Genomic DNA, 14,087 nt, shown 5'->3' with positions numbered 1-14,087 from the left:
GGTATAGATTAGTTTAGTTTAGGTTAGGTTAGGTTAGGGCCCTGCTGAAAGAGTCTACCTTGACGTGGTTGCAGGCTTACAAATCTTTTGGTTAAAGAGTGCGTCGACAGAGAAAAGTATGTGTGTATTCGGCCCATGGAAGAAGGGTGGGGGGGGTTGAGGGGGAAGGGGTGCATGGGGGGGCCCAATAGGATTGCTCAGTAAGGAGCCCAGAAATTTCTGATGGCGGCCCTGGGTCCATGGTAAATAAGGTTTTGTAACAAACAGCATTAAAGGGAAAAAACGGTTTCCAAATCCGGTGCTGTAATGGTCCCTTCCAGCTAGTGCAGCAGACAAGCAGTACCGGATTGCTCCTGCCCATGCCTATTGCAGCCTTGAAATGGAGGCCACAGCTTGTAGTGGTAGTCTCATGGTACTATTGCTAGGGGTTAAGACCTAGCAGTACTACCATGAGACTATTGCTAAAGGTCATGGACACTGTTTTAGGATCTGACATGGGCAGAAGGGATTGAGGTTTGCTCCTGTCTGGACAACACCTCTAGAACACCAGTGAACTTCAGGTATGGCCAGTGAGGCCTACAGAAAGATGGATGAGGAGGGTACTTCAAGATCAGGTGCTGCTTCTAGAGGGATCTGGGAGAGATCTGCCTTTGGGAATGGGGAGTCTGCAGGAAGTGATAAGAGTCAAGTGACTACCTGGAAGTTATATGATGTTCAGTGCTTGTACCTGGAAAGCTAACTGAGGAAAGATATAACTACATTTCCTCCCCCCCCCCCCCCTTTAACTACACTGTGGTAGAGGTTTCTAACGTAGGCCAGAGTGCTATATGCTCCAATGCTCATAGAATTCTTATGGGCATTGAAACATTTAGTGCTCAGAGAAACCTCTACCATGGCTTAGTAAAAGAAGGCCTTTATGCGGTGCTATCTGCCTAGTTAACTATCTGGGCACCAACACAGAATATCACCAGTGCCTGGATAAGCGCCTGCTCACCCAGACTCCACTCCCGGACTGCCCCAGCACTACCCAGTAAGTGCAGGGGCAGTCAGTGGTGAAATGCAGCAGCACTGTCCAGTTATATGTTGCAAAACATCAGCAAATAGCCAAACAAATGCAATTTTAAAAGACAGGATGCTCTCTTGCCTAGTTAAATTGCTTTGAATATCAACCTTATAAAAAGACAAAATCAAAAGCATTGTTATAAAAATACAGATAAAAATGTATATTACAACCTTATGATTCTATATATAAATATTAATTTAATTAAATTAGTTAGTGCTCAGACCCACATCCTATTTAGTGTTCAAGTGAGGTAACCCGAACATAGGCTGCCAATGTTCGGGTTACCTCACTTGAACACTAAATAGAATGTGGGTCTGAGCACTAACTAATTTAATTAAATTAACATTTATATATGGAATTGTAAGGCTGTGATATACATTTATATGTTTTTGAAAACATCACAGATTTATATAAAATTACTCCCTAGAGATATATATTTGTTCATAAAAATACAGAAACATAAACAAAAATCTCTGAGGAAAGTTCTGGGGGGAACTTTCAAAGCAGAGATGTATGTGTGTACTTTTATTTTGAAAATTCATCAAAGGATTCTGGAACTTGGAGACGTTGTAAATGGCTGTGTAGCTGTTGAGCTCCCTTCCCTGGGCACTCTTTTCTGGTTTATAGCTATACAATTTTTCTCCTATCAAGTCAGAAAATCTGAAAAAAACCCCACTAATGGCTTCTAATAAAGAAAAAATGCCTGAAACCGCTACAAAATCTGCTGGAAAGACAAAAAGGCTAAAGGAAGAGCCACCCACCCCTGACAAGACTCCTCTGCCTGTAGATGCCTTAGATATGATTCAGTTATTGGAGGAGCTAAGAAATATCAGGCTAGCTCTGACTGGGATGAAGGAAGAGATGGCAAATATGAGTAACAAAATGGATTTGGTTACCAGCAGAATGGATCAGATTGAGGTCAGAGTAGAGAAAGTGGATGACAGACTTTGAAAACCAGTCGAGAAGACAGAATATAAGAATCCTGGGTTTAAAGGAAGGAGCTGAAGAGAGAAATATAATATCTTTTTTGAAGGAAATAATCCCCAAAATACTTCCCATCAATTTAAAAGAGCCACTTGAAATAGAAAGAGCACACAGGATCCCGGGAAGGAGACCTCAAGACCAGGCAAGACCCAGGCCAGTAATTTTACGCTTACTGTGCTTCCAACATGTATTGGAGATTTTAAAGGTGGCAAAAGAAACAAAAAATATATCTTATAAGGATTCAAAAATTCTGTTCGTCCTGGACTTTGTAAGAGAAACAGTGCAGCTCCGTAAACAATTCCTTCAACTGAGGCCACCATTAAGAGAGTTTGGGGCAAAGCATGGATTATATTACCCTGCTCTGATGAGGGTTATATTCATTAAAGTCTGCACAGAGCATATAGTTATAAAATTACCCCCCCCCCCAAAGTGCCTGTATACTTTAAATAAGGATAGTGATTTTTTTTAACTTTATTTAGTTTTTAATGCCAACAAAAAGTGCAATACAATTTATATATAAATAATGATAATCAACCAAGCACTTATAATCAATCGGTATCTATACAAAAGATAAAAATTCCTTCCCCCATCCATCATTACCATCAGGAATAATGCCAAAACAAAAGATATACCCCCCTTCCACTCCCACTCCCCCCCCCTCGGATGTGTGGGAGAAAAACAGAAAATAAAGATAAAGGACAACTATAGCAAATCTACAAAAGACGTCAATGGACCCCAAACTAATTTGAATATCTAATTATTCCCCAGCATGTCAGCATTCATTTTCTCATATTTATAAGTTAAACATAAGCTCGCCCACCAAAAAGAAAAACTAAGGTGATCCCAATTCTTCCATTTGCGAGTAATGGTGATCTTAAAAACCCATCTATGCATGAGGTCTAACTCCCCTGATCTAAACATGTCCTTGAGAATCCAGGTAGCTAAGAAGGACAATTTACCTGAATAATCAATATTTCGGTAAATGGCTTTGAAATTCATTCTCCCTCAAGTCTTTCTTCTTTACTTGCAGATCACATTTCTGTATATTAGTGTAATACAGCACAAGGTTGGGAATTTCTGTATAATTTTATTATAGGTGATAACACTTCTTTTTGTGCATCCTTTAGTTGGACAGTGCAACACTAACACATCTAATATAATAAAGAGCTAGCCGCGCATGCGCACTTCTATTTGCGTGTTCCGTGCGCTGTAGGTCTGTGGCCGAAGAAGTGCGCATGCGCGAGTCCCCAGCCTTGACCGCGGCTTGAGGCGTATGCACCAGTTAGCTGCATCGGGCGACAGGAGCGGCTCTGGCAGCGGATGGCGGGAGGAGGGCTCATAGTCCTGCCGCTGCTACCGCTCATGTTCACAGCGGCCTGCACGTCGCCGACTCCCCCCCTCCCGCAACAACCGCTACCGCTCCTGTTCTGCCCCTCCCTCCAGTCACCGCTGCCATTCCTATTTAAACGGTCTGCTGAGGTTCGCAGCCGGCTGTAGCGAACCTCGCAGGCCGCTCTCCACATGGTAGCACGTTCCCTCTGACGCGATCGCGTCAGAGGGAACATGCTACTGAGGTGAACAGCGGCCTGCGAGGTTCGCTACAGCCGGCCGTGAACCTCAGCAGGCCGTTTTAAATAGGAATGGCAGCGGTGACTGGAGGGAGGGGAAGAGGAAAAAGAAAAAGAAGGGCCATGGAGCAGGCAGGAAAGGGGGCTGTTTTGGTGGGAGGGTTGTGCTGAGTGTAGATAGCAATCATGGGGGGGGGGACAGAAAGGGGCCATGGAGCAGGTAGGCATTGCAGAACAGGGGGAGAGGGAAAGGGGGCTGCTTTGGCAAGCAGGGGGGCCAGGGAGACTGACAGAAAGAAAGACGACAGACAGGGGACCAGGGAGAGACACAGACACAAAGAATGACAGACAGACCGCATCCAAGGAGAGAGAGACAAATAGAAAAAACCCAGACATACAGACATCTATTCTGGGCGGCGGGAGGAAGGCAGTACGGAGTGCTGCTGGGAGGAGGGCTTCGAGCCGCAGAAGATTGTCCCCAAAGCCCCTGCGGAGAGTTGGGCCAACCTCTCCTTCCTCACCGACGCTGAAGAAGCTGCAGGCCCCGCTCCCTGTCGCGCTCTGAGCACTCACGATTGGCTGAAGGGTGTCTTGCCAGTGTTGCAGGTACAGGGGGATGCTTTTGTTGCAGAGGTGTGCTGGGGGTAGACAGCTTTGCTCGGGGGGGGGGGAGGGGGAAGACACAAGGGGGTCAGGGAAAGGGAAAGGGGTATGCTGGGGGCAGACAGCTTTGCTCTGGGGGGGGGCAGTGGAATGACACAAGGACACAGACACAAAGAATGACACACAGGGGACCAGTGAGACAGACAGAAAGGAAGACATTCAGGCAGCGTCCAAGGAGAGACAGCCAGCGTCTAAGGAGAGACATCCAGTGTCCAAGGAGAGAAAAACAAATAAACATAGACAGACAGACAGCGGCCAAGGGGAGAGAGAGAAAGAAAGACAGACACACACATCTATTCTAGCACCTGTTAATGTAACGGGCTTAAAGACTAGTGGGGGGAGGGTTGGTGGAAGCATAGTGGGGTATGGTGGAGAGGAGCCTGCGCCCCCATCGACTCAGTGCCTGGGGTGGTCCGAACCGCCTTCACCCCCCCTTACTACACCACTACTGAATTGGTATAAAATCCATGCATTTTGCAGCTATTGTAGACAGTGGACTGTGGACAGTGCTGAAAATTGTTTCATGATGTGGATTTTGAACAGTCTAACAAAAATGTAAGTAATTGCATTCCACACATGAAGTTACCCTTACAAGAAAGAAGTACTCTGGAGGTGCTTCAGCAGAAAGTTAAAAAGTTACACATGCAACTTAAATTTTCAAAAGGTTATGTGTGGAAATGGAACCCTGCACCTCATTTTGCAATATGTAAAATTACTTAGAGGCATAACAAGCCAATCTGCTCAATTTATGTGTGTATGTTGTGCCTGGAACTAGGACTGGTTTCAAAAAATGGAAACACATCAAAACGACCGAAGCATGGAAAAAACATAAAGACGAACAGAAGAAATGTCACAAGGCGGTGAGGGATGCCAAAAAGGACTATGAAGAAAAAATAGCGCAAGAGGCCAAGAACTTCAAGCCCTTCTTTAGATACGTGAAAGGGAAAAAACCCGCAAAAGAGGCGGTGGGACCCCTGGACGACCAGGGAAGAAAAGGGTACATTAAGGAAGATAAACAAATTGCGGACAAACTAAATTCCTTCTTTGCGTCTGTCTTTACGGAGGAGGATACTGCAAAAATACCAGAGGCAATGAAAGTGTTTAATGGAGTAATAGAAGACAGCCTCACCACAGTTGAAGTGGAGTTGGACCAGATATACTACCAGATCGACAAACTTAAAAGTGACAAATCCCCTGGACCGGATGGAATTCATCCGAGAGTCTTAAAAGAATTGAAGATTGAAATCGGAGAGTTATTGCAAAAACTCACCAATCTGACAATCAGAACTGGACAGATACCAGATGACTGGAAGATAGCGAATGTCACGCCAATTTTCAAGAAAGGATCGAGAGGAGAACCGGGCAACTACAGACCAGTGAGCCTTACGTCTGTCCCTGGAAAGATGGTTGAAGCACTGATCAAGGATAGCATAGTCCGGCACTTAGATACACACGACTTGCTGAAACCCAGTCAACATGGGTTCAGGAAAGGGAAATCATGTTTAACGAATTTGCTTCAATTTTTTGAGACCGTGAACAAGCAAATTGATAGTGGAATGCCGGTGGACATAATTTATTTGGACTTCCAGAAAGCATTCGACAAAGTTCCGCATGAAAGACTTCTCAGGAAACTACAAAGCCATGGAATAGAGGGAGATATACAAAGGTGGATAGGCAAATGGCTGGAAAACAGGAAGCAGAGAGTGGGCATAAATGGGAAGTTCTCAGACTGGGAGAAAGTGACTAGTGGTGTGCCCCAGGGCTCGGTACTTGGGCCGATTCTATTTAATATATATATCAATGACCTGGAAGGCGGAATATCCAGTGAGATCATAAAGTTTGCAGACGACACAAAGCTATGCCGGGAAATCAGATCGCAGGAAGATAGCGAGGAACTCCAGAGCGACTTGTATCAGCTAGAGAAATGGGCAGAGCAATGGCAGATGAAGTTCAATGTGGAGAAATGCAAAGTAATGCATTTAGGTAGTAAGAATAAGGAACACGAGTATAGAATGTCAGGAGCAACTCTGGGTAAGAGCGAACAAGAAAAGGACCTGGGTGTACTGATAGATAGGACCCTGAAGCCGTCGGCACAATGTGCGGCAGCGGCAAAGAAAGCAAACAGAATGTTGGGCATGATAAAGAAAGGAATCACGAGTAGATCGGAGAAAGTCATAATGCCGCTTTATAGAGCAATGGTCAGACCACACTTGGAATACTGTGTACAACATTGGTCTCCCAACCTAAAGAAGGATATAAAACTGCTGGAGAGGGTGCAGAGACGAGCAACGAAACTAATAAGAGGTATGGAGAAATTGGAATATGAGGAACGACTCAAGAAACTAGGATTGTTCTCCCTTGAGAAGAGGAGGCTGCGAGGGGACATGATAGAGACGTTCAAAATACTGAAAGACATCGATAAAATAGAGCAGAAAAACAAATTATTTACATTGTCCAATGTGACACGGACAAGAGGACATGGTTTGAAGCTAAGGGGTGACAAGTCCAGGACAAATGTCAGGAAGTTCTGCTTTACGCAGCGAGTGGTGGACGCATGGAATGCTCTTCCACAGGAGGTTATTAAGGAATCCACTGTGCTAGGATTCAAAGGCAAATTAGATGCACATCTCCTTATGAGAGGCATAGAGGGATATGGGTGATTAGAACAATCAGGTGTATACCTGACTGGGCCTCCGCGTGTGCGGATCGCCGGACTCGATGGACCATGGGTCTGATCCGGAGATGGCAATTCTTATGTTCTTATGTTCTTATGTGTGCTTGAAAATACACATATAACTCATAGTACATAAGAATAGCCATATTGGGTCAGACCAATGGTCCATCTAGTCTACTATCCTGTTTCCACAGTAGCCATTTCAGATTCAAAGTACCTGACAGAAACCCAAATTATACCAACATTCTTTCTACCAGTCCCAAGACAAGCAGTAACTTCTTCCATGTCTATTTCAATAGTAGATTATGGACTTTTCCTCCAGGAATTTTTCCAAACCTTTTATAAACCCGGCTATGTTAACCACTGTTACCACAATTTCCAGGAATGAGTTCTAGAGCTTAACTATTCGTTGAGTGGAAAAAATATTTCCTCCTATTTGTTTTAAAAGTATTTCATGTAAGAACTTAAGAACATAAGACCAGTGGTCCATCGTGCCCAGCAGTCCGCTCACGTGGGGGCTCCCGGGTCAAAGACCAGTGCTCTAAAATGAGTCCAGCCTCACCTGTGTAAGTCCCAATTTAGCAGGAACTTGTCCAGCTTAGTCTTGAAACTCTGAAGGGTGTTTTCCCCTACAACAGACTCCGGAAGAGCGTTCCAGCTCTCCACCACTCTCTGTGTGAAGAAGAACTTCTTTACTTTTGTACGGAATCTATCCCCTTTCAACTTTAAAGAGTGCCCTCTCGTTCTCCCTACCTTGGAGAGTGTGAACAGTCTGTCTTTATCTACTAAGTCTATTCCCTTCAGTATTTTGAATGTCTCCTCTCCGTCTCCTCTTTTCAAGGGAGAAGAGGCCCAGTTTCTCTAATCTCTCACTGTACGGCAACTCCTCCAGCCCCTTAACCATTTTAATCGCTCTTCTCTGGACCCTTTCGAGTAGTACCGTGTCTTTCTTCATGTACGGCGACCAGTGCTGGACGCAGTACTCCAGGTGAGTGTCTCCTAATCTTTGTACTTTCTGAAAGAATAAAAAATTGATCCACTTTTACCTACAACGATCCCACCATCTCAGCAGTCTCTTTTCCAAGCTGAAGAGCCCTAACTTCTTTAATCTTTCCTCATATGAGGGAAGATCCATCCCCATTATCATTTTGATCATTCTTCTTTGAACCTTTTCTAATTCCACTATGGGGCTAATTTTCAAAAGAGAAAAACATCCCAGAAAAGGCATAAAGTGGCATTTGGTGAAACATCCAGATTGTTATTTTTGAAACAATTGTTAGACAGTTTTCTATGCTGTTTGCAGTGTATCTAAATCTCAAAGGGGTGTATTGAGTGGGGTCAGAGCAATCTTATGAGGTGGTCATTTTTCTGCAATAATGGAATATTGCAGAAAGGGTTATATTCTATAAATAGCGCTGTAAGTTAGGTCCCAGTAGGAGCCTTGATCATGCCTAGCTTAATTACTTTAATTGGCTTTAATCAGCTCGGTAATTGATTGTGTCATTTAAAACCAATTAAAAACCTATTATTAAAAAAAAGGTGCTGCTAGGTGTCTTCCAGGGTAGGTGCCTGAATCACACCTACAGCAATGTGTCTAGCAGTGCCTAAGGTCAAAGTAGGCATGGTTAGGGGTGGAGATGACCTTAAGCTCCACTAGGCCTGATTCTTAAAAAAACGTTGGTGCAGGTAATGTAGGCCTTTAAAACCATGGCCTACATTACCAGTGCCCGTTTCTTCTTAGATTCTAAGTGGCGCCTAAGTGTGCTTGACATGTGGCTGACACCATTTTTGTAGGCGCCGGATGATTTAGGCACTGTTAACAAAATCCAGGCCAAAATGTCCAGGGCAAAACTTGGACATTTGAGGCTACACCAGTTTCAGTAACAAATGAGTGCCAAACAGGTGGCCAAATTGACTAGATGAACATTGGAGGGATTTAGACATGGCCCTCCCTTATTCACCCAGTAGTCATTAATCCCCTCCCACCGCCTCAAAGATGAAACAGTACATACTGTAGGGGTGGTTCCTTCCTCACACACCTGAAGGTTAGCTATGTCATAAAGCATGAACCATTGTCTGCAAGAAATCTTTCCAGCATGAACCATGCAAGAAGAGAAAAAGAAGAAATCATCTTTGCTACCTGTCAGATGCATTCTGGGTATGTTCACCAGAACTGTGTGTTTCTCTAGTCAAGGACATCTGACTATGCCTACATGCTCAGCCCATGTGAACTTGGGGGAGTCATCAGCTTCTATGCTGTTCTTATCTAAGAAGGCACCTCTTCCCAAGACCTGTATGAGACTTTACACAGAAAGGCTATTCATCCAGGTTCTGTCTCTGGATTGGTCCTGAGAGGTCATCTGACAATAACTAAGGAGATGGTGCCTGATTAATTATTATTCTGTGCTGAGGTGTAAGGGAACTTGGATCTTAGCATAGGATTCTCTGCACACCTTCTATAATAATTAAGACCTGAGAAGTTACCTCTTATGATTAGCTCTCTTCCCGAGAGTGAAAGAACATATCACTTAAGGAACTATTGCTGACAGACGTTTACAGCTCACTTCAGTAAATAACAGACCCTTGTTGACCAGGAGAAATTCTACATCGTGCCACGCCAAGAAAGGACTGATTCTATCTCCCTGGGGCTTGACCTGCAGAATGGTGAGCTAGGAATCATATTTTCCTTATCAGCTGGGCTAGGTAGATCTCTGATTGGTTACCGGAAAGAAGTTGTTAATTACTCTGGGTGATAAACTATAATAGATTGCTGCTAATCAGGAATTATTATTATAAGGAATTATTTAGTGTGTAAGAATTAGTTTTATTTACTCATTTATTTAGGAAATACTGTGTGATAATCTGTACAGAGTTTCATGTATGTATTCAGACATTGTGTGATCAATAATTAGTTATTATTTACTGCTGGCTTATGAATTATATTTTTATATCTATAATAAAACTCTTTCATAAAGCCCTGGTCTCCAAAACCTACTGTACAACTACATAGGGCTATTAGGGTAGTATACAGTTGGGTACAGTGGCTTTGGGTGAGTTCTGCAAGGCTCATCATACAATGTAAGGGGCTTGTGGTGAGATGTGTTCCTAAGACCTTTTATGTGAAGTTCACTTCAGTGCCCCTGCTGTGATATCTGTATAGCCAATCTATTACGAATACTGACTCCTCCAAATTTCCAATGGCTGCTTTTTGTGCATTTTTCATTTGGACATCTTTTTTTCTCAAAAATGGTTAAAAAAGATTGTGGACAAACACATCTAGGATATGGCCATTTTTAAAACAAATAAACAAAAAAGACATTTTTTTTGTTTTGAAAATGGTCTTGTTAACTACTAGATCTTTGGATGTTTTCTATAAAATGTCTAAATTTTGATTTAGACATCATATCAGAAATGCCTCTTTGCATTTGTTCACATTAAATTTCATCTGCCATTTGGATGCCCAGTCTTCCAGGTTTTCCTGCAGTTTTTCACAGTCCGCATGTGTTGTAACAACTTTGAAAAGTTTTGTGTCATCTGCAAATTTAATCGCCTCATTTATAAATATGTTAAATAGCACTGGTCCCAGTACAGACCCCTACAGCACTCTACTATTCACCCTGCTCTATTGAGAAAAATGGCCATTTAATCCTACCCTCTGTTTTCTATCCAATAATCAATTCCTAATCCACAACAGAACATTGCCTCCTATCCCATGTCTTTTTAATTTTTTCAACCACATGTATATAATCACCTGAGATGACTTACAACAACATCATATATAAACTTTTATTCATGCCATGAACAACAATTCTAAGAGGAAATAAAGCTGAAACATCACCCATACCTGTTTGAACTGAAATTTTCAAACCCAAAAATGTCAAGAAGGCCAATGGATCTGCGCACATTTTTTGTATCAGTAGAAGTTGGCGTAAAGATGGCAGCATTGATCTTATTCACGATCCACAAAAAGAGACGTCCATATATTCCCTGAGAGCAAAAAAACAAAGGTAAGCATCAATCCACTCTAATCTACTCAACCTTTCAACAACTAAGGGACATCACAAAGGGGTACTTTTACTAAGGCACGCTAACTGATTTAGCGTGCGCTAAAGATTAGCGCATGCTAAATACTAATGTGCCCATTATATTTTATGCATATAATATAACGAGACAGGGGTTTTACAACGCCTTTAATATATAGCTTTAATTATAATATCATTTTACACAATAAATAGAATAAATGGATACATCTTACATTTGCAATTAATAAAATCTATCTAGATCACCTAAGCAGTGGTTTAGTGGTTGAAAACCTGAAGCTTGTTCAAAGTTTATTCAAAGACCTTTTCTGAATTAATCCTTGCTAATGCTCCACATAGTCTTTTGTTTCTTGTACTTCTCATAAGCGCTTTCTTGTGCTCACTGGTACTCAGACAAAGTTGGTAAAATGCCTTCTTATATCAGTTTAGTCTGTATCTAGCCAGCCTGATGTAGCACCACGTTTTGCTATTACAGCGTCTTCAGGAGCTGAAGCTGTGACAGGTTTTCAACTTCTGAAATTCTTTAATTCATCCTATTGATGGCAACTGCATGGGTTCACATACCTGCCCTCCCTCATGAAAGAATCCAAAAAGCTGAATGTCACTATATTCTATGGGCGCATTAGCATTTAGCGCACACTAAATCAGTTAACATGCCTTAGTAAAAGGACCCCCAAAAGTAGAGTACACATCTCAAAGCAGAAAGGAAAGAAAGGAAATATAGTAAAATATAGAGAAAGAAAAAAGGACAAAGTAAACAAAAAAATGAGGAAACACTAAATGACAAACATTTAAAAAGAAAAAATATCTAATGCAGGGAAAAGAAATACAAAAGGAGAAAAGAAATTGCTGATGAAAAAATGCATAGACACAAAAAGAGGCTTTTCTATATCTTTGTAAGAATCCATGAAGTTTACAAATAAATTCAACCAATATTCAGCAGCTTATCACACACCATCAGAAAATAATATTAAATATTGAACTAGGCCAGTTACTGGGCAGACTTGCACGGTCTGTGTCTGTGTATGGCCGTTTGGTGGAGGATAGGCAGGGGAGGGCTTCAATGGCTGGGAGGGTGTAGATGGGCTGGAGTAAGTCTTAACAGAGATTTCGGCAGTTGGAACCCAAGCATAGTACCGGGTAAAGCTTTGGATTCTTGCCCAGAAATAGCTAAGAAGAAAAAAAAAAAAATTTAAATTGAATCAGGTTGGGCAGACTGGATGGACCATTTGGGTCTTTATCTGCCGTCATCTACTATGTTACTATGTTACCATGGCAGTGATGTTCTTGCAATTAATATATATAAAAAAAGACTCACTTGTTAAATATAAAAATTCCTATTTCCCTTCACTGTGGATATAAAGTCTTCTCGAAAGCACTTGTGACAAGATGTGATCATTTACTGTATATTTGCCACTGTTGTTTAAAACTTAATGCAAACCAGTTTTGTATTTCCTGTTCATTCTTGAATGTTTATGGACCATTTGTGTCAATTTGATTTTTAATCAATTGATCGTTTTTGCCTTCTAATTTGCTTGAGGCCTCATGGGTGAAACATGGAATCAAGTTATGGAAATACAATAAAATGAGTATTTGCTTACATGCCTCAGTGATCTTACCACAGTTCAAAAGAATAACATTTGAGTCAGCTTAGTGGCAACATGCATGCATGATAAGCATGCATGAGATTCCAGGTTCAGATCCTGGACCTCTACACCCTGGGGGAGGGCAGGAGAAACACATGATCAAGTTATCGAAATGGCCTACCAAGATAGGGCCTACCTATTAAGATGTGTTGGGCCTGATATTTATAAAGGTTTAACTATGGGCAGGAAACCCTACTGGGCTGGCCATTCAGCAATATTCAATGTCACTTAAGGAGTTAGTGCCTCTGAATATTGCCTGTGATTGCCCAGGCACTGTTCAATTAGTGCCAGGGTGGAGCTGGAACTTAACCAATTGGCAGTGATATCCATTCTGATAACCAGCTAAGTAAACAGAAAAAGAATAGTAAAAAAAGTTGTCCTAAATTTATCCAACTGGGCATCAGTCTGAATATCAGCTTCTGCCTGGTTAACTTCTCAGTAATGGCACATAATCATATATTCAATGCCAGAGCCCATGTATAATCTGGTATTGAATATCCAGGATTAATTCAGACTATATCTGCAAACAGCTTAAAAATCAACTGCCATGGGTTGAGTATCTTTGTTATTTTACTATTAACTTGAGTTATTAGTAATTAGGTTTCATTGCGTAAAATGGGGCCATTGCCAAAAAGCAAGAGTTAGTGGTGAAATAACCCATTTTAATCAGTAGTCTACATGTTGATTAGCCACCATGTCCATCTCTTCTGGACAAGCCTTTGCTTTTTTGGGATTCTGTTAAAATACTAGGGGTAATCATTGATAAAGAGCTCACTTTTCAGCAGCATATTGATGCTGTGGTTCGCTCCTTTATGCTCTTTATCAAATTTGAGCAGCTGGGTCTCTTCTTTCTTTCCATCTCATTCAGGTTCTCCTTCTAGTTCTTGTCATCACATGTCTGGACTATTGTAATTCTCTGTATGCTGACCTCTCTCTTAGCTCCATTAAGTCTCTTCAACTGATACAATCCACAGTGGTTAAAGTTCTTCATCTGGCGTATCAGTTTGATCATGTTACTCCTCTTCTATATAAGGAACATTGGCTTCCTCTCTCAGTGAGAATCAAATTTAAAATTATTTTAATCTTCAAAGGGCGCTCTCCATTTGCTCTTACTTATATTGTATTAACAATCTTCTTATCCCATATACCCCTGGACATACTCTTTACTCTGCAAACAATAATTTACTGACTGTCCTCTCTTTTACCTCTTTTCATCTCACTATTTTCCATGAGACTGCCTTTGGCTATATTGATCCTCCCTTTGGAACTTGCTTCCCTCTGAAATTAGGTCGGAATCATTTCTATCAAAATTTAAAAACTTTGCTCAAGTCATATCTGTTCAATAATGATTTTCCATATTTAGCTCAACTTAAAGATAAGTTACAGAGGTCTCTTAAATTGGGGAAAGAAAACTTGGAGTGGAGTCAAAAACAGCAGAAGACTTATTAC

The 14,087-nt window shown here is 41.7% G+C and overlaps 1 protein-coding gene across 2 annotated transcripts in view; it reads right to left on the bottom strand.

Moving 5' to 3' along the window:
- MYO7B (myosin VIIB) overlaps positions 1-14,087 on the bottom strand; it is a 302,847-nt gene that overhangs the window by 172,976 nt on the left and 115,784 nt on the right. For both annotated transcript variants that reach the window (XM_033957613.1, XM_033957614.1), the window contains exon 12: positions 10,797-10,939. In XM_033957613.1, the coding sequence (XP_033813504.1) occupies positions 10,797-10,939 (143 nt within the window). The remainder of the gene's footprint in view (positions 1-10,796; positions 10,940-14,087) is intronic.

This window comes from Geotrypetes seraphini, chromosome 9, assembly GCF_902459505.1.
Source record: "Geotrypetes seraphini chromosome 9, aGeoSer1.1, whole genome shotgun sequence".
Classification (NCBI taxonomy): Eukaryota; Metazoa; Chordata; class Amphibia; order Gymnophiona; family Dermophiidae; genus Geotrypetes; species Geotrypetes seraphini.
The sequence above is the reverse complement of the archived record's forward strand: the minus strand, read 5'-3'. Positions and strand labels throughout refer to the sequence as shown.